This window comes from Neopelma chrysocephalum, unplaced genomic scaffold, assembly GCF_003984885.1.
Source record: "Neopelma chrysocephalum unplaced genomic scaffold, ASM398488v2 Primary Assembly neopelma1_45, whole genome shotgun sequence".
In the NCBI taxonomy this organism is placed as follows: Eukaryota; Metazoa; Chordata; class Aves; order Passeriformes; family Pipridae; genus Neopelma; species Neopelma chrysocephalum.
This window is the reverse complement of record NW_020897704.1, coordinates 18022280-18046526: the sequence shown is the minus strand read 5'-3', so window position 1 is coordinate 18046526 and position 24247 is coordinate 18022280. Positions and strand designations below refer to the sequence as shown.

General features: G+C 41.3%; 1 protein-coding gene across 3 annotated transcripts in view; it reads left to right on the top strand.

Moving 5' to 3' along the window:
* The window catches only part of CAMK1D (calcium/calmodulin dependent protein kinase ID), a 218910-nt gene that overhangs the window by 158677 nt on the left and 35986 nt on the right, over positions 1 to 24247 (top strand). For all 3 annotated transcript variants that reach the window (XM_027679541.1, XM_027679540.1, XM_027679538.1), the window contains exons 4-5: positions 14384 to 14522; positions 18742 to 18868. In XM_027679541.1, coding sequence (XP_027535342.1) covers positions 14384 to 14522; positions 18742 to 18868 — 266 coding nt within the window. The remainder of the gene's footprint in view (positions 1 to 14383; positions 14523 to 18741; positions 18869 to 24247) is intronic.

Here is a 24247-nt window from a genome sequence, read left to right as displayed (position 1 = left end):
AATCACACAGCTCAGGGTTATATTTGCTAGATTATTTTTTAGGTTTGATCAGTTTGGAATGGCAGATGGGCTTTTGATTTTAATTTTCACATAACTGTGTTTCTAATATATGCAACCAACGGTAAGGAGCCAGGATTGGAGATACTGGGATACTCCAGGACTTAGGAGTATCCCTATAAAATGGAAAGGGAAGATTAAAAATTTACCTCTTTAAGTCACAGCTGAATACAAGAAATTATGAGGCCATGTAGTTTTGTTGGCAGGAATGCCCAGAATCTTAACAGATCCTACACTGGCCAAATTATGTAGACAACAAGTAAATATTAATGCTGAGGATTCCCTGTTGGATGTACTGAGCTGTTATGGTGGCAGTTCAGACCAGCTCAGCATCACACCCATCAGCACAACCCTTTGGATCCCCCTCAAGTTGGATAAGGCCCCAAACCACTGTGCTGGTGTATACCTGATCCGTGGCCAGTCTGCGTGTTGGAAAGCTCACTCCTGGAGTCATCTCCTGCCGTGGGCCTCCCCAGGAGCAGCAAGGCTGAGCTGGGAGGAGCATTTCCATGGCTGTGGTCTGAAGCTGAAGCAGTTTTACAGCTTGTACTTCTGCTGTTGCTTGGGGCTTGCTCACAAATGGGATTTTATAGGGAGTTTAAGTATGAAATGTGAAACATGGGGAAATTATACCCTTTACGATCCCCGGGAGGTAGAACTCGAAGAACTGTGCACAGTGCATGGATAACAGTGGGAGGCAACAAGGCTTGCTTGAGGCTTTGGGATAGTCCTGTTGGGCTCTTTGGAGGCTGGGGGGGCTTCAGGGAAATGAGGACCATGTCTTCAATTTTTGCCCATTCTGCCTTGGAGTGGTGCTTCCTGGGAGCTGCCTTTGGAACGCCACGCTGGAAAGGGGATTTTTATGATGCTGTGGTGTGGGATGGGCAGGAGTGTCACTGTGTCCTGCCCCAGCACCACTTATACCCACACAGTGAGGGTCTGACTTTGGGAAGGTGACTCAGGTGTTTGCTGTGAGACAGAGAAGAGTCTTTGAATCGAGGTGCATTGGGCTTTTGGATGTAGCTCCCACAGATTACTGCATCTGAGGCAATTTAGGTCAGCTTTTTTCCATTTTCCCTGCTAACTTTGATTACTTGTTGTGGCAATCAGGGGGTTACTTTTAAAAACATCACCTTTTACAGCTTGTCAGTAATTCATCCATTAAAAATTATTACAGAAATAGACACAGCAATGGTAACACAACTCCTAAAATATTGAGCGTGACCTTTAAGCGTTTGCTTCTTGGCATCGATTTGCTCTTCTGTCTTGAAAAGACAATTACTGTGGAGCTACTTGTGTTGATTAACAAATAATTAGCTGGAGACTTCAATTTTCTGTGTCAAGGCAACTGTATAAAGTGTTAGAATAGATGGCACCCTTGGAGCAATAATGTATAAGTGAATATTTGAAATATCTCTCAAGGCTAAGGGACAGTCCCAGCAAAAACCAGAACACCTGGCAGTTGTCCAGCCTGGTTTATTAAGATGCAGGAGGAAGTAGCTGCCTTTAAAAATAGCAGAATCATAAAATCTTCCCTCTTTTTCTCCGGTCCTCATTATTAGCATGTACGTGTGTCTGTTTTCATCTCTGTGATTATATTCTTGGAAATTGTCTCTGTGATGAATTGATGATTTCCATTAGAAACATCACGATGGCCTGGACTAAAACAGACACCAGTAAGGCAATAATTGAAGAGTTATTAAAATAAGCCCCGGGGCACATCTGTGTGGACATTCTGGAAACTTTCTCTTTTGTGAACTATGCTCCTGCTATATCATGTTAGTAAACAGTTGCCTTCCCAGAAGGTTGGGTTCTTTCCTTCAGAAGGCAAAAAATTCATCTATCACACACAATAAAAGCAGTAAATCTGTGTCTGTGGTACTTGCTTTTAATGCCAGGCAGCCAGCATGGACTGAGCAAGCCCAGGGTGTTGGCAGGATCTCCCTTTCTGCCTTCTCCGTGTCCAGCTGGTTTCACTCATTGTTTCCCAGCATTTTTGGAGGCTGTCCTTTCTGCTGGCCAGTTTTGCCTGTGCTTCATTGGCTGCTGGTGGCACCTCATTCCTCCCATCTCTCATGGGGATGCCATGGACAGCATCTCCTTGAAGAGCTCATCCCACGGTAGTCAAAGAGCAGAAATCACATGAGCAGTGGCGTTTCACATGCCTGACTTCAGGGTTTTTTGGAGAATATTGAGAATTAGGACCAGATGCCTTCTTTTTTTTTTTTCATAAGAAACTGCCTCCTTTGTACATCATAAATCTTCCCTCAAGGCCGTGAGAGAATATCTGTGCTGCCCACCCTCCAGCCAAACCACAATAAATCAGTGGGTCCTCTTGGTCTCTGCTGTGCCTTATCTGTGCAAAGGGCACAGCTTGAAAATCAGCTGTTCCTAATGGGAGAAGGCCATCTGCAAATGGCCATCTGCAAATAAACGTGGATCTTGAGTCGCCAGTGCTGTTCCTGGCCCATCAGAAACGCACAAGCAGCATCATGAATCACATGAACCACTTGCAGGCTTTGTGCAAGGAGCTGGGAAAGAATGGGTAATGTGAAAAATTGTGATTAGCAGGGTAGGTGAAAGCCTCAGGTGGGACACAGCATCATGGATTGCAGTAGGGTTGGAGCAGTGGGATTTAGACTAGTGTGTTTGCCATAAACAGGTTTGATCTGGTTGTGTTTGTGGCTCATCCTCACTCACCATGGCGTGTGCCCACTGTCCCTCTTTAGAGATTAAGCAATTTATGTGCAATCCTGAGGTTTCCAAATTCAATACCTGTTTCTCCTGGTTCTTTCAATGACTTTACAAGCGCCCTGTTGGAACTGAATTTGCTGGCTAAATATGTAATATTGCTCTGAACAGTCACATAAGTTTTATTTAGCTGCAATTGCATCCAAGCTGTAAGAACTTAGCTTGATGTCTCTTTACACTGCTCAAAATTGCAGAAATTCAATCTTCACTGTGGAAAATGGGAATATCTTGATTGAACAGCAGCAAAATAAACTCTCAAGATGAAGCAGAGTGATCAAATGATGTTCAGAAGAGACTGGTAATTGGAAACTCTATATTCTGTTTAGATTTGATTCAGTATTGAAATACAGATACCTAGTACTGGTCCATATCCTGTCCAGGAACAGCCAGTTCATTACTGATGCAGATGTAAGTAAAGATACTTAACATGGTAATTTAACATTCCAAATGGAGAACTGGAAATGAGCATCACTGTATCTACACTCAACTTCTAGTTGGCTCTTCACAAAGGATACCTCCACAGGTGGCTGTTGAATATAATATTATTTTATGAGAGAAACTTCAAAGAGAAGTGGGAAAAATGAGATTACAAAAACCTAAATAGAATAAAGTTGCTTTAATATAGCTAAAGAGTCTGCAGACAGTGCTAAAAGGGTTCCAGTGACAGGACATCAGAAATTATCATCGGAAAAAACCTCAATGTAATTAGTCAGTGTGTGTAATTAACTACTGAACAAAGCAGACAAGGGATTACTGGTATCTTCCAAGTCAAGCCTGGCTACACTGCTAAATGATAGTCTTTTGTCCAGCTAGGAGCTATGGATTGGAGGCAAAAATTGTACCATCTTTGTTTTGTCTGGGGTCAGATTAGATTATCATAATGGCTTTAAAATCTGTGAATCTGTCATATTTGATTTTAAGTGAATGAATCAAAAGACTCCCTTAATGTAGGTATGCACATTCAGACCAGAGTCGAGTGAATAATTCAATAATTAATTTGATGAGCACAAACATAAGAACATGAGCACAGTTTTATTGGGTCATACCAAAGATTCATCTGTTCCAGGATTGCTCCTCAGATGACAAAGGCTTTTGTCTTAAATCCACCACCTGCTAATTCCGTTAGGTCCCCCATTTCTCATCTGTGATGTGAAATAATTCTTTATATTTCCCTTGCCCATGCTCCATCGTTTTCATGAATGGTTTAGTGGTGGACTTGGCAGTGCTGGATTAACGGTCGGACTCGATGATCTTAGAGGTCTTTTCCAGCCTTAATGACTCTGTGTCTGTGTGAATCTATGATTTTGTAGAGTGCTTTCAGATCTCCTCTCTCATCTCTTTTCATTGTAAAATGTGTTCTCTCTTCTTATGGAGAAGTTCTCTGCTCCTGGTTGCTTTTCTTCTCTGTACTTCCCGAGTTTTGGTTTTGCTTTTGGCCAAAGCATCTTCTGGACTCTTTCCATAAAGATCATCAAGGTGGGATTTGATCAAATGAACACAGAAATGGACATTTCTGCTCCCCACACCTCAAAGTGATGCTGCCCTTGGCAGCATCACACCACAGAAATGTTTCCCTGTGCTGACTGTGGCATCTCTCATATGGGTGCTCATTCTCTAGGCTTGCAAGATTTGATGAGATGAACTTCGTCAAAAATATTGAAAGTGTGAGTGTTCCATGGATGTTTAGAAGGAGAAATTATTTTCTACTTTGCACTCAGTTTTCTCCTAAACCTTCTGCTGGATTTTTCATGGCCACAGAGTATTTCAGGGAACTGTCCTTGACAACTCCAATGCATATTTCAACTGCAATGTATATTTCCTGATTTTTATAGGAATTGTATATCCTAAAATTGTGCATATACAATAAAATGGGTTTTTCATGTACTTACTTAAGTTACTTGCAGATTTCATAAGAAATACTTGATTATAAGGAAGTAGAATTTTGTGGTTATCAATTCTCTTCAAGTTTCTTGACACTTTAGAGACCATATTAATGGTATTTTAAATGTACCTATAGTTTTTGTAGCAGTTTGATAAAACAAGATACATATATAATTTAGACTTAAATTGGTCTGTTTGATTTTAATATTTAACTCCTAATTTATTGTTTCTACAAACTACCTGGCAAGCTGATTTTTGCAACAACATACTTTGACCAGTTGACTGCACTTCTTTCTTTTTAGTTCAAAATAAATTTTCCAGGGTTGTGTTTGTCCAGGACAAAGGGATGGCTCAATGTTGTAAATCCCAGAGAAAAGCTAAAAAAAAAAAGGTAGAATTTATGTGAGATACAGGAGATATAAGGAGCTTCAAAGCTCTTTTGCACTGAGGCAAGTATTACTCAATATTACCTTTACAGCAGCTATTTCTGTGGTGACATCTGCCTGCAAACTTACTTGAGAGAAAGCAAGTGGAAGGCAAGTTGGTCTCAGAAAAAGGAATATACACACAATCCCAAATTTCTGTTAAATGTAATTCACAGAAAATCTGGGCTGTTTGAGCTCCAGCTGGGAGTGACTTTACTGTACTTTTCTGTGCTCATTTTTGTTATTTAGGACAATTCCTAGTGTTGCATTCATCTAATATTTCAAAATTGTTTACTATACATTGCGTAATTTACAGTATTCGCTTTCAGTTGCATTGGTTTTCATTATTTTTAGGTCTGTTCTTCCCAGTTAGTGCTGGCAGGACATCGAGGTTGGTTTCCCTTGGAAAACAAGTCAAAAGGAAAATAAACCAAACCTATTAGGGCTGAAACATGACCTGGTTTTAAATTGTTGTCAGGTGAGGAATCTCCTCCAGATTTTAACCATCCGCTTATTTTATGGAAAGGTGGAAGAATGAGAGAGCAGTTAGGAAATACATTGTTCCAGCCCTCAGATACTGGAAAATGTATTTTGAGTGGTGGTTTGTCTACAGAGCTGTACTTTTCCATTTTCTAGAAGCAAAGTGAAAAAGGTTGAGACAACAAAATCACATATATATATATATATATGCCCACACAACAAGCAGGAGGTCACAAGTGAAACTCACCATTGCTGTGCTTCAGCTTTGCCTTTTCATTTAATGCAGAGCCATAAAGAAAAACAGGCTGAAGCACCAACCTTTATGTCATAGAAGCATAGAATAATTTGGGTTGGAAGGGACCTTTAAGGCCACCTGGTCCAACTCCCCCTGCAATGAGCAACTAGATCTGGTTGCTCAGAGCCTCATCCAAGCTGAACTTTTATGTTTCCAGGGATGGGGCATTTACCACCTCTTTGGAGGGCTGTCATAAGCTGTCAGTCAGAAAGGTGTAATCACCACAGACTTGAAAACCTGATGGCCTCTGTGACTTGGTTCCTGTTAGTTCTGTCACACTTGGTCCTGTTAGTTCTGTCACACTTTTTACAGCTGATGGGACCAGGGGAAATTTTGAATATAATGTTGGATCTTTGAAGATGGAATAAAATGTTGAATAAAACAAGACAGTATTGACCTTGAAGAATCATAGACCTCAAAAGATCCCTGCAGTAGGGATTCTGTGAAGGAAAGTGCTGTCTCCAAAGATTTGAACTGCCAAACTACATTACATCCCCAAGCTGAGCTTTCCAGAGACTTAACAGTCTTGTCCCAGTGGAAACAGAGGTCTGTTCTCCAAAACACAACCTCACTACAGCTGCTCAGCAAATGTCACATGAAACTTTTAATGCAGGGGAAAAAAGTGTTTTAGTTTGCTCAGTTTGGTTCAGAAAAATGACCGCGCCGTTTTTGCCCAATTTTTTCCAAAAACAGCCCCTCAGGGTGGGGAGCAACCCTTTGGTACAGACACCATCAGAGGGGAGATGAAGGGCTGAAGAACCATCAGACCCCCAGAATAAATACCACGGCAATATTGCTTTGCATTTTCTCTGCAACTGCTTGAAAGGAGGTTGTAGCTGGGTGGGACTTGCTCTCTTCTCCCAGGAAACTATCAATAGGACAAGAGGAAATGGCCTCAAGTCGCAGCAGGGGAGGTTCAGGTTGGATATTAGGAAAATTTTCTTCTCTCAAGGAGTTGTTAAGCATTGGAGCTGGCTGCCCAGGAAAGTGGTGGAGTAACCATCCCTTGAAGGGTCTGAGTAGACGTAGCACTTCAGAGTATGTTCTAGTGGGCATGGTGGTGTTTGGTTAAAGGTTGGACTTGATGATCCTGGAGGTCTTTTCAAACCTGAATGATTCTGTGATTCAGTGATTGAACAGCACTATCAAAGGAGAGGGTGCTAACATCCACCCATCCCTCTCTGCCATATGCACACACCTATGTTCTAGAAAAATAAACCAAAACTAATCTCGTGTTCTTTCTTTGGTGGCCTTGGAGCATATACTTATGTTACCATCAGATTTTAAGCTGGGTGATTTAAAGCTACAATAACAAGAAAAGTCCTCTCCTTATTCAAGTTGGATAATTTATGATGTGCTGCAAATGAGAAAGCCAGGGCAGTTTTCTGAGATATACAGCAAATAAGGCAAGTCTCTATAGGCCATACAGCAATTCTACAGCAATATCTGTCCCTGCCTGATTAACACCTTAGATTATTGGTACAAGGAGAATTTTAATCACGTACTTTTATTTGCAAGAGGTCAGACTGAATAATCATAATGTTCCTCTCTGGGTCTCAAAATCTATTAATCTGTTTACTTATTTTCTTTTAATATGTTACTTCATTTGAACAATGAGATGAGGGAGGCCAATTTCTCTTTCCTTTTAAACAGCATGCTGTTCAGGTTTGCTTTCTGGTTCTCATGCATTTTCACAATGCAGAGGAAGTTTAAAGCCAAACAGAAAAGCCCTCCATTAAAAACAAAATACATTTTAAAAATGGAAATATTTGTATTAATAAGAATTCCTTCATTAGAGAAAAGTAGTGCTCAAAGCCAAAACTTCCCAGGAGCAGTCCCTTCAGTCTTTCTTATCTCCCCTCACACTTCAGCTTCATGCTGAGTTCTGTGTGTTTTCTGATTTATATTGTAGGAAACTGCGAATGTGTAACTTCTGATCGATAAGCTGTTCATAGTTACAGGGTAATGCTCATATTTAACTTATTTTTCATATTGTCCTGGAAGGCATCCTGCTCCAAATTTCTGAAATCAGTCCTCTTTTCATTAGGCATCCCTAATCTGCATGTTTTAAGCAGTGAGTCCCTAGGGACGTGTCTGTGTTTCAGCGGTGGTTCTTCTAACCCAACATGATGTATTGGTGATTTGTCCAGTGGAGAATGGACCATGACTTTAACTGCAGTGAAGCTTCAGCTGTACTTAACATGATTCTGGAGAGAAAAGCCAACAAGCTCTGAATAGCTTTGTTGGGATTCTGCATGTAAATCCGCCACTGATGAGTTCATCAATAAGACTCTTGATAAAAAGCAATTAAACTGTCAAGCAGTAAATGATCCAGAGCAATTCCAGCCTGTACTACAAAAGAGACAGAAAAGAAAAACATCAATGTTTTGCCAAATGGCAAAGAAGTCAAAGTGATATTTCAAAGGGTGTTATTTTTCAAGCTTCAAAAACAAGCAGAAAGGCTCCTACGCTTGATAACAGAAGGGGATGCAGGGGTGAATAAATGAGAGGATTTATCTGTACACACAGATGGTCCCCGCAAGAGAAAGAAAAGGTAACATGAGTACATTAATATTACTAACTTATTTTTAGTTCCAGCATTTATTTGTTCTTTTATTCAGGTATTAATTCACCTGAAGGTTAACATATGTAGGGATGTCCCCCACCAGGCAGCCTCGCTGAGGTGGCAGTCTGGCAGGTACCTACTAGTGTGACCTGCAGTGTGCTGGTTCAGGTTTCACACTGCTGGCAAAAACACCAGAAATTCAGAGAGATTGGCTCTTGCCTTATATTTATGAGTTTAGGAGCCTTAAATTGCAAGGGAGTTTTTGTTTGGTGCTCATTTTTCTTCAGAGTATTTCTTTGAAACTCTCCACGTTCTGCTTTCCTGATGGTGCTGCAAAGGAATCAGATGCTTCAGAAGAAGGTTTATAACATCCTTTCTCCTTACCTGCAGCAGGTTTTCTTTTTGTTTGTCAGTTTGGTTCTTTCCTGATGAACTGATGGTGAAATGGGTTAATGTAAAGTGAAGGTGTAATAGTAGTGCTGAAATGTTTCTTCATCTCTCCCAAGTTATGTCTGTAAATTATAAATTCCAAAAACATGAAAACTGTAGTGACAAGGACTTGAACTGAGCCTGAGTAATTACTAGGACAGCGTTAGAGTGCCCTCTCCTTTGCCTCTAATGAGCATTGCAAGGTCTTTCAGGGTCCTTTTTTACTGTCTGAGAAGGGTGTTCAGCCAACAGTGTACACACTCAGAGACCACATAACGAGGTAGCTCATCTATGTACACAGAGCCATTGTCATTTTGAGGTTTTTTAAAACCTGTCCTAAACTGAGACACTCAGTGTGGCAGCTTGTGCTGGAGGTTTAGATCTGCATTTAAACATCAAATTGGGAAGAAACAAGAAGCAAAATCCCCAAATCCAGCCAGGAAAATAAAAGATTAAAAACATAACAAGGGACATGAATTCTGTTTTTAACATCCATCTCTATTTCCATGTTCATCCTCATGAGAGCTGGACAAACCTTCTATAGCTGCCCCCAGACTAGAGAGCTATAGGAATTTATTGCAAACACCAGCACCAGGCTAGATCCTCTGAGAGATCTGCATTATCTGATCATTTGATCAATACATGAAGTCTCCTTAATGAAACATTATATCTGGAAGCATTTATCTCAGGAAACCCAGGAAACAGAGTGCAATCTGTGTTTCCCCATCAGAATTGCAGATAATGTCTCTGTTATCATATGGTCAGGTTGTGTCCTACTGCCCCTCTTCGGTCTGGGTGCTGGTGGCAGTGCATTTTGCTTGTATCAGCAATAGTGTGTCCAACAGGACTAGGACAATGATTGTCCCTCTGTGCTCAGCACCTGGGGACACACCTCGAATCCTGGGGTCAGTTTTGGGCCCCTCACTACAAGACACACATTGAGGTGCTGGACCATGTCCAGAGAGGGGCAACGGATCTGGGGAAGGGTCTGGAGCACACATCTGATGAGGAGCATCTGAGGGAGCTGGGAGTGTTCAGCCTGGAGAAAAGGAGGCTCAGGGGAGAACTTTGTCACTCTCTACAATTCCTTGACAGGAGGTTGTAGTGAGGTAAGGATTGGTCTCTTGTTCCAAGTAACAAGCAATAGGACAAGAGGAAGTGGCCTCAAGTTCTGCCAGGGGAGGTTTAAATTGGACATTAGGAACAATTTCTTCACCAGAAGAGTTGTCAAGCCCTGGTACAGGCTGCCCAGGGCAGTGGCAGAGTCACCATTCCTGGAGGTTTTGAAAAGATATGTAGATGTGGCACCTAGGGACATGGTTTAGTGGTGGGGTTGGCAGTGCTTGGTAAATGATTGGACTTGATGATCTTAAGAGTCTTTTCCAACCTAAACGATTCTGTGATTCTTAGTGGGGTAAGGGCTCATGGAACAGGACATTATTGTATGTCCTGACTGTTTCAAAGGATCGAGTCTGAAAGTTACTGTCTCTATTTTCTGCAGTGAAAAAGTGGAAATAATGTCTCTTCTGACTTTCCTCATGTGGATAGTCAATGATATGTAGTAAAGGATTGTAGCCTCAGGTAAAAAATGTAGTAGAAGTGAAAAGTATTCATATTTATAGCTCAGTTTGGGATTTCTTTTCATTCTAAACTAAATGAATCTTCTGGTCATTGTTTTGAAATTGTTTCCTGTATTGTTGGAGTCAGGCAGGGCATATGCTGGGGTGTCCACCTGCGATGTGAACTCCCAGCTGAAGCCCTTCTCCAAGTGCTGGGCTTTCCCCATAATGCTTGATGAACAGGGGAGACCCACTGTTTGGTGGCTGAGCAAGGACCAAGGGATGGAACCACACAGGCTCCATCCAGGCAGTCCACACAGGCATCTGTACAGAAGATGCAGTTGTGGCCACTTTGCTGAGTTTTGACCTGCACTGAGTCCCTGGGAAGAGCTAATGCTACTCTGGATCACAGCATGACACTTGAGCTGCTCCAAGGTTAAATGCTTTTCAGAACTTGGCTAGTCCTCCTTTTTCTTTGTGGGGAACCAAGACTGAAATCAGCCGGGGAAAAAGCTTACTTTTGCTGTTGTTTGTGAGTCCAGCTCCATGAGCCAGTGCCAACTGCAAAACAGGAGCAGTCCTCTTCTACTAATGAGAAAACTCCCCTACCTTCTCTTTCTGGACAGAAAATTTTGTCTTAAATTTCTTTAAGACAAAGACCCAATTCTGCTCTTACTGCCTGCAGTTTCAACTGTGCCTCAGAATTGCCATAGAGAGGGCAAAGCTGGTGCTGCCATTAAAAAGAAAATGGTTATACCAGGATATTAAAAGCTGGAACAAACAAATGGCAGCAGTGCTTTGTGAGTGCCCAGGTCTGTTCAGTGCAGATGCCAAGTCCCATCTCAGCAGGGTAGAGGAGGTCGGGATCAAGACCAGCAACAGGCCATATCTCCACCATGAGTTTAGAGCTCAGATGCTCTCCCACAGCTGCCTTTGCTGGTTTGCTCCTGTAACAACACTGACTTATGTCAGTCCTTGGACATTGTAGCAGCATTCCCAATGACATTACGGTTGAGTTAACCCTATTTTGGAGGAGAAAAGCCATATGGACATAAGCTCCATATGGAAAGTAGCCATAGCCTTGGGTGCTGAGTTGAAGAGCATCCCGGGAAGGTGAACCTCAGCCAGAAATCTTGCCCACAGCAGGGAGACTCTATAGATGAGTGCAAACATGTAATGCAAATCTTCCTGTACCATAACACTGAGTCACCACACAAATAAATAGGACCACGAGTCCCTTGACTCTCTGCATACACCTGGGATGCTGTCGACACTCTGAATAAGCAAGTAGCTACAAATATACTGACTGTTCCTCTTGAGTGCTTGGATTCAGCTCTGCTTTGCAGTGCATCATTTAAGAGGTTGCAAATATTTTCCGTGTGTTGAAATAAAATTATAAACAGATTGAGCCTGGGTACAGTAGATCCACTGGACTAAATCTGACTAAGAAAAGCTTTCAATTAAAGAATGAGGCTTAAGGGGGATGGGGAGTGAGTTGGCATGGAGGGAAATTCCCTCAATTTAATGAAAAAGTTTTGTGGAAGTATACTCTCCGTAAATATCGAAGGAGAGTTTCCTTGTTCAGGAAAGCAAGTGATGTAAATCAGTATCTGCTAAAGCAGTTCATGGCTTGAACATACCAAAAGTAACTGTATGAAACTGCAAAACAGCATGCACTGCATTTTCATGGGGAATTGTGCTGTATTCCATCATATTAATAACTGTGTGGGCTCAATTTTCAGTGCAATCAATCCATAGGAAAAAAAAAAGGACTGCAGGGGAAATATAAAGAGACAATCAGCTAATAGGAGCCAGATTTGATAAAATTGTATCTGCCTTCAGTGAATGGTGAGGGTGAGGTGTGTCTGTTCTCCCTTGGCAAAGCACACTATGGGTCAGGCAGGGACTTGGAGCAACACTCTATGTATACATATATACGTGTGTGTATATATATATATATAGAAAAATATATATGTACATATATATAGGTGAGAAACACAGCTCCTGTTGTGAGAAACTAGGAAAGAAAGGGATTTAATTCAGGCTGCTGGTGGACTTCAGATGCTGAGTATGCTTCACCTTTCCTGCAGTTTCAATTCACTGCCAATATTTTAGCAAGCTATTTGGTTTGTTTGCCTAGCACTTAATAGGAGGATTATCTGGTTTCTTTTTTTTTCTTCCAATGTTCCTTTTCATTTTCCAAGTTGAATGTATTCATTTTTAGTGGTAGCATTCTCTCCCATTTAGGTTCCAAACTTCGTAGGAAGTGACTTCATGGCATTATTCAAACAGATTATTGCCTGGAGTGGCTGAATTACCTAGTGTTCATGTAATGGCAAGCTCCCAGTCCATATGTATTTAATGACTGTAATCATTTGTTATTTTCCCTTTATTGGGTTTGTTTTTAAAGAAAGTTTTACTGTGCTATTTATGATATGCTAAGTGGTGCAGCTTGCTGAAGAAACATATCGCATACATTTTATTTTTTAATAGGTTTTGCTTGTTAAAAGGAAAATCTTTTATTTACCCTAGTAGGACAGTTTTTTGCTGACAGTTTTATTATTTCAATTACTCAGACATTTCTTTCCTCTTTTGTTTCCCCAGATACTCCTCCAGGGAGTTTTAATGTGTCCATTCTTTATTCAAGATTGGGTTCAGAACGTGTTATTTCTAGCAAGGCAGAGAAAAAGTGTAATATAGCAGACATTAAATAGTGAGATGTCAAGGTTTTATTTTCTTTCCTCTTTGAGTTGTGGAATCCTTTCCTCATTTGTGTCATCTGTTGATTAATAGCACTGATAATCTGCCCTACTCATCAATAACTGTCTTCTACCAGTGCCAGGCAGAGTCCGTGCTCTGCCTAAAAAGTTTGTTGATAGATGAACATACATGTATGAGTAAGTGAGAGGACCTCTGAGAGCATTTGGAATTGTCAGAGATGCAGACTGCTTTAATAAACTAATGTTCTATAGGTACTGGCAGCAACTCTTGGATGTGTTTCGCTTGCCGGTGGGGAAAGGAGAAGGGGACCATTTCTCCAGGGCATAACCCAAGCCTTGGACAGTGAAGTGAGAAGTGAACCCCAAGGGATCATACTAAGAGGGAGCCTTGGAGCCTTAGTGGGCCTGAGGGGGTCAGCACGAGACCAAATTCACCTATGCAAAGTTCACTAGGGTGGGACAGCATGGAAACCAGTGTCTGCTCCCCTGGCTCTTGCTGGGGTAGTGTTGTGATTCCTTCTGCAAGTACTAGTGAGTCTTTGACCACTCCCTGATATGTGATGTATTTGATTTTCCATCATAACCTGACCAGTCCTTGGACTATGACAAAATCAAACCCAAATCATAGAATCATAAAATATGCTGAGTTGAAAGGTACTCATCAGGATCGTTGAGTCCAACTCCTGGTCCTGTGCAGGACACCCCAAGAGTCACACCATGTGCCTGAGACCATTGTCCAAATGCTTCTTGAACTCAGACAGGCTTGGTTCTGTGACCACTTCCCTGAGGAGCCTGTTCCAGTGCTCAACCACCTTCTGGGTGAAAAACTTTTTATGGATATCTAACTCAAACCTCTCCTGACTAAACTTCATGCTGTTTCCTCAAGTTGTGTTACTCTCGAGAGCAAAGAGATCAGTACTTGCCCCTCTGCTTCCTGTCATGAGGATGTTGAAGACTGTGATGAGGTTTCCCCTTAGTCTCCCCTTCTCCAGGCTTAACAAACCAAGTGACCTCAGTTGTTCTTCATACAGCTTCCCCTCCAGACCCTTCACCATCCTTGTGACCCTCCTTGGGACACAACGGGGGAGCCCCCAGAGCTGCAAACAGATGTGTGCTCTGGCTGCCTGTGGCTGGTGCGTGGCCTTGACCATCCTTTAGTGAGGTAGAAAGGACATTACAAAGCACATCCTCACGCTTGTGCTTCCCATCGTGTTTTCCAGAGTGTCCGGGGGAGAGCTGTTTGACCGCATCGTTGAGAAAGGGTTCTACACGGAGAAGGATGCCAGCACCCTGATCCGGCAGGTCCTGGATGCTGTGTACTACCTGCACCGGATGGGCATCGTGCACAGGGACCTCAAGGTATGGCCACAGCGGTTCCCAGTCCCTGGGCAGTGTTAGCAAAGGTTTCATAATTATGTGAGTCTAACACGTGTGCCCTGGGATTGGCTGTTTTACTGTAGGAGAGATGCTTTGAAGCCTCCCCACATAATATTTTTTAATGAGGACTTTGCAATCACTTGTTACAATGGGAATTTCCCATGTGATGTGGGGAAAAGCCACTCGTTAAGATCTGAATTGTTGCATTAAGGCAGAAAACTCAGTTGGAATGTGTTTACTGCTGTAAAGTGTCTTGCAGGTTTGTTGTGTTATATTTACTTTGACTTAATAATAATTAGTAACAATAAATAGCATGGGAAAGTTGAGTGATTTCCTATCATGGTATTTGGACCAGTGTTTTTGGAGACAGCAAGGGTTCTTCTAAGGACCATTGTGTGATGATGTGATATTTAGATAGTTTTCCTTTCAGCTGTACCATATTGTCACATCAAAACCTCTCAGCTTTTCTGGTAAAAAAACGCTAAACATTGTTTCTTTATTGTTTCCTTCCTAAACTGTCATTAAGACAAGCAGAAAGGCTTGGATTTCATAGCATGCAGCTAAACCCCTCCCCATGTTTAGTATCTTAAATAATAAGTTAGCAGGAGATACTAGAAAAAGATAGAAATCTCAAAAGAAAACTCTGTGTTCAGTTCCTGAACTGGTTAATTCTACCAAAGTCTACTGCCAGAAACTAAAAATTCGGTGATCAGAATAACACCTCTGGTGGTGCTTTGGAGGGATGCTCCAAACAGGAGTTTCCATGGATGTTGATGCAGAGCTTGAATTTTCCCCCTGTAAAGAGAGTGGAATTTGGCTAAATGGGTCATATTATATAAAGGCTTAATGAAAATTATTAGAGCCAAGAGCCATAAGGAAGAGATTTTTTTCTTTTTTTTATTTCTTAAATACAAGGTTTTATTAAATGTATTTTTAAATTGCTTTTTTAAATATAATCTAATATTAAACTGCACTTTTGGAATTTTTAACTACTCCTCTTAGCAAAGGTTGTAGTGCTAGGAATGTGACCTTGTTGTGCATTCAGATGGATGAGAAACTGTGGTTATGAGAGATACTATTTATTTGCTTTTTATCTTCTCAAAAATTAGTGTTGATGTGAAGTGCTGTGTGGTGTAAAATAATAGATGACAGGCTTGCCCCCAAATGCAAAGCAGTGGGGCAGAAATGCAGCCCATTACTGGTGTAACCACCAGCACTGGTGTTCTCCAAGGTGCAACAGTGCCCAAGACAGGCAGACATGGCATTCCCTTGTGACAACGTCAGTGCAGCCATTTCTTTCTGCCGATCTTTGACTCCAGATGAGAATCTTTTAGCTCTGTGTGGGCCATTCCCGTAGGATTACAAGCTTTTTTGCACCTTATTTCTGCAAGAGAAATACCTCTGCCAGAAGTGAGCATCCTGTGACGTTCACTTCAACAGGTAGAGTAGAATAATAGAAAGTAGAAACAGGGTTTTTTTAAGTATTGGTTTGGCACATTTATAAGACAAAACTTGGAATCCAGTGAAGGAAGATACACAGTGATATCCTCAAATAATGTTTTCTCCCTGGTGTTGTCCCTGATAATGGGTTTTCTGTAAGGAGGTACTGGTTAGGCTTCCATCTCCTGCAGTCTTTACATACTATCCTCAGTTGCTGTTAGTTTCCTGCTGTTATGTACATAGAAATGTTCTCATATTTTTTAGAGTTCCACAGCATTCCAGTATGGAAGTATTGTTTAGTATTTTAACATGACCAGCTTGCTCCTAAGTTCAGTTTTTAGGAAATAATTTCAGACTTCATTCTGCCACCAAAATTTTCAGAGGGAGGTCTGAGTCCTCCTAATTCAAATACTCCATTGCACAAGCTCTTAATATTCCTGTCTTTATAATTCCTGTCTTTATAATCTAAAGCAGGTTGTAGCTCTGCTTTTTAAAAAAAAATCTTATTTTAAAGTTCCTGTAATAAAATATGAGATCTGGTGATTGGGAAGTGGATTCATGTACAAATTATTTTCAGAACCTACATAAGGCCATGCTGAATTTAAATCAAATCAACCTTCTCCAGTGGTATTAGGGGGGAAAGACAAGCTCTTTTACTCTTTCTTTTTTTGTTTGCAAGTCTTTGTCAGTACTGTATCAATTGTTGAAATGACTCAGAAAATATAGTATATGAGGACACCTGCTGTGAATTTCTGTTAGCACAAACATACCATGATGAGAAAAACAGGGGTATAATAAGGTTTTTTATGATCTCAAAATACCGAGATAAGCGTAAGTTTCAAATTATGGTCCCCGAAATGAAACTCTGGGAAAGAATCCACTCTACAAAAATACAACCCATGAAACATCCATAACAATTATTTATTGTAATCATGTGTTATTCAGATACCAAAATAGTACTTGCTGTATTTGGGAAAAACAGATCTGAGCCCCAAGTCTCTAATCTAAGTAATGCAACAGCAGAAGAGATGGCAGCAGATGAAGTTCAGGGAAGTCTGAGATGCACAAAGGGACTGGAAGGCTCAAGCAGCTTCACTTGGTGCAGAGCCACCTTGTTAATGCTTTTTGAATTAACCATCTTGAAGAACCAGAATTCTTTTAAACAAGTTTCATATGGATGGGTTTCTTGGCCTTCCTAAATATGAATAAGTGGGAACCTGAGCTGAGTAAGCAAAAATTGATAGGAAATAATTGTCTTCCCTTAATACCAGCTCTGCCAACCACTCAGCAGATCACAAGTGCACAAGTAAGAATCAGGGGTGACTCCAACCCAGGGCAGAACATGGTATAAAACTGTGATCCTTTAAACAGTGTCAGCATTGTAATGGCCCATTAAAGCACTTGACTTGCGAGTTATCATGAGAAAGAAACATAAATGGTAAAACTTCATATTTATTTTGACAACCAAACTGTTTCCCTTGATATCTCAGCCCAGCTGCCTCACAGCTGTGGATGTACCTTGTAGATCCTCTCATGGCTGTTGTGTCCCATGGATAAAGCCAGCACTTTATGCTGGGGCTGGGGAGCCATAAAATGCTTTAAGCTCCCCTTGAAGCTGAAGGGGAACCTCAGAGTGGGGTGGAGGGGACGTCACCCTCCGGCACTTCTCCAACCCCTCTTTCCCCAGAGCACATGAAGGAGGGAGGACAGATGCTGGTGCTGCTGCACTGCAGTTGCTCCTCCTTGCAAATCCAAGCTTGGATGTTTCCCAAGGAGTTTGAGGATGTTGTGTGTCCACAGCTGCTTCTCACCATTTCCTGGAGCACACAGCAGGCTGAGGGTTGAAATTTGTACTAGTTTCTGGGTAAAAGACTACGCCAAGGTTATTTTGAAACATTGGGTACCCATCACTTTCATAGGTGAAGACCCCCAAGGTCGAGGGCCTGTTGCCACCAGGCTGTCTGAGAGCCAGCAGGTGCTGAAGCTTTTTGTGAGCCCAGATATTAAGTAGGGGGAAAAATGGACTCACAGCACCTAGAAAGAGCTCTGCTGTACAGCAGTGGCACAGTCAGAACACATGGATGCAGGACTATGCAGGAGCAGATGGAGGCTAGTTGGGCTCTCCAACCCACCTGACACTGGTATAAAAAGTCACAGGGCTTTGTGGAGTGATTTGTGCTTTCCCTCAGCATAAACAAGTTGCTGTGCTTAGTGCTATAGCATTTTTTCCTAATCAGCTCTAGCAAAAACATCCTTGCTGCAAGTCTGTTAACTGTAAAGGCATTTCCTCTCTCCAAACAGTTTGTTTCCAGTGGATAAGATACAAAAATTCTCTAATACCTACTGGTTTCCTTTTTCTTTTTTCTAATGCTGAATAAAAAATTTCACTACACTACCTGGATTTACCATATTTACTTGATTTCAAATGAATCTTTCTGTTTTATCTCTCTGATGTGATACGTCAGACACATCTCACAAGTAAGGGATGAGCCTTAGTTCTTATCTGAGCTGCCAAAGGAGAAGTTTGTTATCCCAGAAAAATTACTCGAAGCTCAGGGTGTCAATTTCTTCCATTCATTGCCATACAGTAGTCTGCAGAGGATCTCCATATAAGTTGTAAGAACAACTCTAGGTTTAGGGGAAACAAATTATTTTTGTGTATGACTTAACTAAGGATTGTACTAAATGCAATGCATGAGTCAAGAGATGTTGTTACTGAACTTATATATTCAATATTCATTGTGCTTATTCTCCTTTCTAGCCCGAGAACCTGCTTTACTACAGCCAGGATGAAGAGTCAAAAATCATGATCAGTGACTTTGGATTGTCAAAGATGGAGGGTAAAGGAGATGTGATGTCCACAGCCTGTGGAACTCCTGGATATGTCGGTAAGAGGTTTGGTTATATTTTATTGAAAATTAAATAACACAGGTTTTCTAGTGCTGCTACATGGTGCACATGAGATTTTACAGATATTTGATATATTTCAGAACTTGCTGGTCTTGTGTGTTCTTTCCCTTTGGATTGCGATCCTGCAATCCAGTTCTGGGTAGGTGGGATTCACTTTCATGTGTTTAGTCCTTTTCAAACACACTGCTTGTAGCTAAATCAGGAGCACATAAAGAATAGCCTCAAATTTATTGATTCTGCAAGCACCTATAAAATCAAGAAGCTTTTCCTAATGTAATGTATTCCTTCAATCATAAAGGATAGCATTTTCCGGATTCCTCTGATAGAAGACAGTAAAATGAAAGATCTGCATTTACTCAGATATGTTCAGTAATCCTCTCTTACAACCACGTTGTTACTGATGCAGATGACAGTATGCAAAAGCTCTTTAGATCCTCAAGCCTTCCTGGACAGTATAAAATTGTTTCCTATAATTTATTCTTTGTTCTTCTGTCCATTTGTTAGTGATTGTACAAGGCTACTGGTTAGCAGGGTGTTTGCCAGCATTCTTTAAAAATAGCTAAAATAGCTGAATGTGAGAATTATACAGCAGGTGATGGTGGGGTCTGCTTGAGCAAAAATTATTTAAAAGGCTCACTTTGTGCACCAGACATTCAGCAAGCCTGTGCCTCCTACCCTAACCCCTGATCATCAGCTGAGGCAGTAAAATTAATCTCTGGGGTATCCATGAAATCCATGAAAGTGAAAACGGCTACCACAGGGATAGATTTGTCTGAGATCTTTCCAGCAGGAACGACTGGATGTTTTCCAGCAGTCAAAGACTCCTTTTGCTTAGCAGCTGCCACCTCACCTGTTTCCATACTTCTGATGATACCATGGTATGAGATTATGGCATTATGACACAGTGATACAGATTTGTCCCAGGTACCTTTTTCCAGGTATTATCTTCATGCTGCACAGGCACAGTCTATCCTGATAACATCAGGAAAAGGAACAGATTTCTGTGCTTTCCCATCATGAAGCCATCAGCCCATCATTGTTTTATTTTAAGACATATGAGTCAGGATGCTCTCTGCACAGCCTGGATAGCTGTCTTGTGTAATCACACCAGACTGGAAATCTTCTTCAAAGCAGTAGCAGGAATTGAGCTGAGATAGCAATTTTCATAATTTTTGCTGTCAGCTCTTCTCTCCTTAACAAACTTGTTTTATTTTTTTCTGGAATGGGCACTGACTAGAATAAGTCTTCAGACACAGAGAAGCTCAGATATAATTTGCTGAAGTGCTGACGGAAATGAGGGAGTTTGACTGTGCTTGGGCCTCTCAGCATAGCCATTTACATAAGAAAACTTGCTATTTTGTAGAGGAAGCTCTCAGAGCCTGTGACACAAACTGTAGTGCTTTGAGAGATGTTTGAGAGCTCTCATTACTCATGGTCTGGGCGCTGATAGCTGCACAAGTGCCTCCAGGCCTGTTGTTACCTTACTGAACACAGGATTTACTCATCACGGTTCAAGAGGTCCCAGCAGCTTAATTCTGAAGTGCTGACAGGACTTTCCCCCCTCTCTCACAAAGCAAACATCTTCAAATATTTGTTCTATTTCTTTTCTTTTTTTTTTTTTCTGGACAGGAAGCAGCTCCTCTTTAGTGCTGTACTTTTTTTTAATGTGATAAGTTGCTCAGACAACATTTTCCAAACACAGAATATTTTTGTTGCCAGCCACTGTGGTGATGCCCACAAATGGACCTTTGTGAGTGTCACACCTGATGACATGGCTTCTGCATATGTGGTCAGCAATTCATCCACATCCAAAAGGTTTCCTGCCTTCCAATTTGCAGCACCTGCCTAGTGCCCTCAAATCAATGTAAGAGTCGTTCCTCCTAATGGCACAACATGAATACATGTCCTCAGCTGGGTTGGGGTAGACAAATGCCACAGTCCTGGCCCATGAAGTATCCTGTCTGCCACCTTTTTTTGTGTTTTGTGCTTTTTTCCCCCAGATATTTTACCTAGGGTCAAATAACAGTTAGGGATCCATCACTCACATTGCATTTCCTGGTGATTTTCTTTAAAGATATGTAGAACACACCATTGTGTAAGATTATGGTTAGTAATTGATTATTTTTCTCGGTTTAACCAGTTTACTTTTAAATTACTGGAAAAGAATTGCTTGCATATCACATGTCAAAGGCACCCAGAGCTCTATCAAGAAGTCATTAGCATCCACTCCTATTTATACTTCACCTCTAGAAATGGATCCAGTCAGATCCCACTATGCAAAGTGTCAGACAAGCTTCTGACTTGGAAGCAGACCTGATCTTAACTCGTGTCTGCTACCCAAGTATTTGCAAGTATGCAAACTCCTGTCCTTTCTGTCTTATTTCCCTGTTTAGGATATACTTTCAACTCCTTGTGTTTCAGTTTTTATCTCAACTTTTCTTAGTTTTATCTACAAAGAGCAGTAGTATCCAAGACACTGAATGTGTTTATGTGGTTCGGAAATTCATTGAATAGGGAAAGGTGTAATTTTAATTAAATTCTTTAACAAATATCCATTTTCTTACTGAAAATCAAAGTATTACTTATCAAATTAGAGTATATCTAAAATGTGCATGACCAGTAGTGGATTAGCACTTTAGCTTTTAAAGCTCTGCCTTACAGATTAAGTTACTGTTACCAGGTCCGAGATCTTATTTTTTCAGTTTTGTCAGAGATTTTAGTGGTTAAAAGCTGATGGTTAGGATGAGTTAAACTAATTAGTTAAGCCACTTTTGATAAGAGAACAATCTAAATGTTTAGTTACTGCAAAGGGGATCTGACAATACAACCTTTTCTAAGGAGGTCTCCCATTTTCTTATCTGCTTACTGCTCGTCCCCATTTTGTACGGAAAGAGTCTAGGTGATGAGCTGGGACTAGGCACCCAGTTTTTAGATAGCACATAAATTGGGTAAGATGAGGTGGCTTGTGTGGCTCATTTCATTGCAAATTAGGTGTGTGGACTGGCCTACATGGACCCCACCCCATCATCTAAACTGGAGAATAAGTGATGCTTTCAAAACCCTGAGTGATGTGTGTGGTTATGGGCAAGATCTCAGTAAGCCATTAGTGATTTATCATTTTAAACATCATAGATTTGGGCTGGTCAGCTTGAAACTATTTATAATAACTCAATTTTGATGGAGAAGCTTTTCAAACCTACCTGAACATGATTCATCCCTGAGATATGTCCAGTTGGGCACCCACCAGGAGGTGACTCCAGTCACTCAGAAAATTCCTCTAAAGACATTTTGGCTGTTTGAGAATTAGGTCTCGCTGAGTGACTTTCCATGAGACCTGGTCCCTCAAAAGCTTTGGTTACTTCTGCAGCTGGGACTTAGACTTGCAAGACACTTAGGAGCATAGAAAAGTTTGAAAAAAAAGTTAGAAAGCCTGTCTGAGGCAATCTGATCTCCTTTGCAGAAAGTCTGAATTATGAGCTGTGTTTGTGGCTGGCTAATATCTTAATCCTACTGAGATTTAAAATTCTTGCACTGAGTCCCAATCCAGCCTCATGTACTATTTTCTCGTACTTCCCTGTTGTACAAATTGGGCTGGACCCTGGATATGTGGTTGGTCCCTGTACACTCCAACTCACTCACTATTTTCACTTTCTGTAGTGCTTTTATGAAAGATCATTTCACAACTTTCAGCTCCGCCAGAAATCCAGTTTCAGATCATACCAAAGCCACATGTTTCTCTTAGACCTGCTCAAGACCACAGCATTTAAGTAAACAATGGATTTCCGTGTTGAATTTTGACCTCTTTGGTATCTTTTGCGTCAAAGGTTTGAAAACACTCGGTGAGCCTTTGGAATATCCTTATTACCAAAAAGTTACCTCAGGAGCTGTTTAGGCAGTAACATGAGTAATAAAGTAAAAATAAAGCATGGGAACCACTTTGACCAGGGTTTGCTCAGGCATAAGCACGTGACGGAGTGATTTCTCAGCTCCATTGCCATATCCTGACACTGTGTTTGCTTGTGTGTGGTTGTGCCAGAGTTATGTCCCATGACAAATATCTAAATCTGACTCAGCAACATGAAACAGGGAGAACAGGAGCACAAGAAGTCAGCAATACTGCACTGAAACCCTGATCTCCTTCAGAAACAGCCTCAAACTTCAGTGTCTCGGCCAAACAGAACACAACGAACACTGGAGGACTGTGTGAAAAATGGACAGGAGTTGTTTTCATCCCAGGAGTCAGTGGAAGGAGAACATTGGTTTTGTAGTGAAGTTGCCTCATGCATCTCAGCCTGTTTGCACTGTGAGGAGACTTTGTGGGACAGCAGAGGACTCACAGTGCTCGTGCACTGTTTGACTTCAGAAGAGAGACTGGGTTGGCCCTTTGTGCCTCCAACCATCTTTTCAGTGGTGCTGGATTGTTCTCTCTGTCCATCTTCTTGAGCTGGTACTTCAGAAGTGATGGGGCTGGCACCATTTCCCTTTGGTGTCCCTCATAAACTCTGCCCATATCTCACCTTCCCTCTTGGATTTCATGGCCATCCTGTACCTGTGCTGCCCATTCATGTTTCCCCTTCTTTTCTTGCAGAATGTGCCTACGTGATGGAAACTGGCACTTAAATATTTACCAGCTGAACTGTTTGTCCAGGCTTGCACCAGCCAGTTTACTTGGTCAGCTGAGCTATGTCCCTGCCCAATGTGAGCAGGTCTCTGGTTATTTTAACACTATTCAGATCTTTCAATTCCTCCCACATTTACAGGTGATTTGTCACTCCTACAGGGAACTTCAAGGCCATTAACCTTTGTTCAAAGGCCTTCTTCCTTCTGACACACAATGTGTGGGAAGCCGTGTAAACCACAGAAAACAGCATTAGACTGAGTTCTTGTGGGACAGCCAAATCTGCTGGGAGTGGCATCATCATGGGAGTGAAGGAGAACCACTTTTAAGCAGAGGCTGTTTTGAAGAATAGGCACCCTCATGACTTGTACAGTGTGATCAACAGGCTTAAAGTATCAGAGCAATCCCCATCACCTGAGCTCTTTGCAAGAACATGGGTTGCTGTTTTTGGCATCCAGGCAGCTGCATTTTTAGGGAGCTTATTAGCATAGCTAATAGCTCACTGAGGGTAATGGCATAGTGTTCTGAAAGGATTCAAAATGTTCCTGGCCTGTACCTTTTTTTAAAACCTCCATTTGAAACAAGCACTTTAATTTTTTTTCTTATTAAAAGCAAAACATAACTAAATAAACAAAAAAAACTCCTAATAGTAAAACAGCAGATCGTTTGGCCTGGGAAGCACATTTGATGAGGCCCTGGGACCATTATCCTATATGGTACCTGGCACATGTTGCTGGTA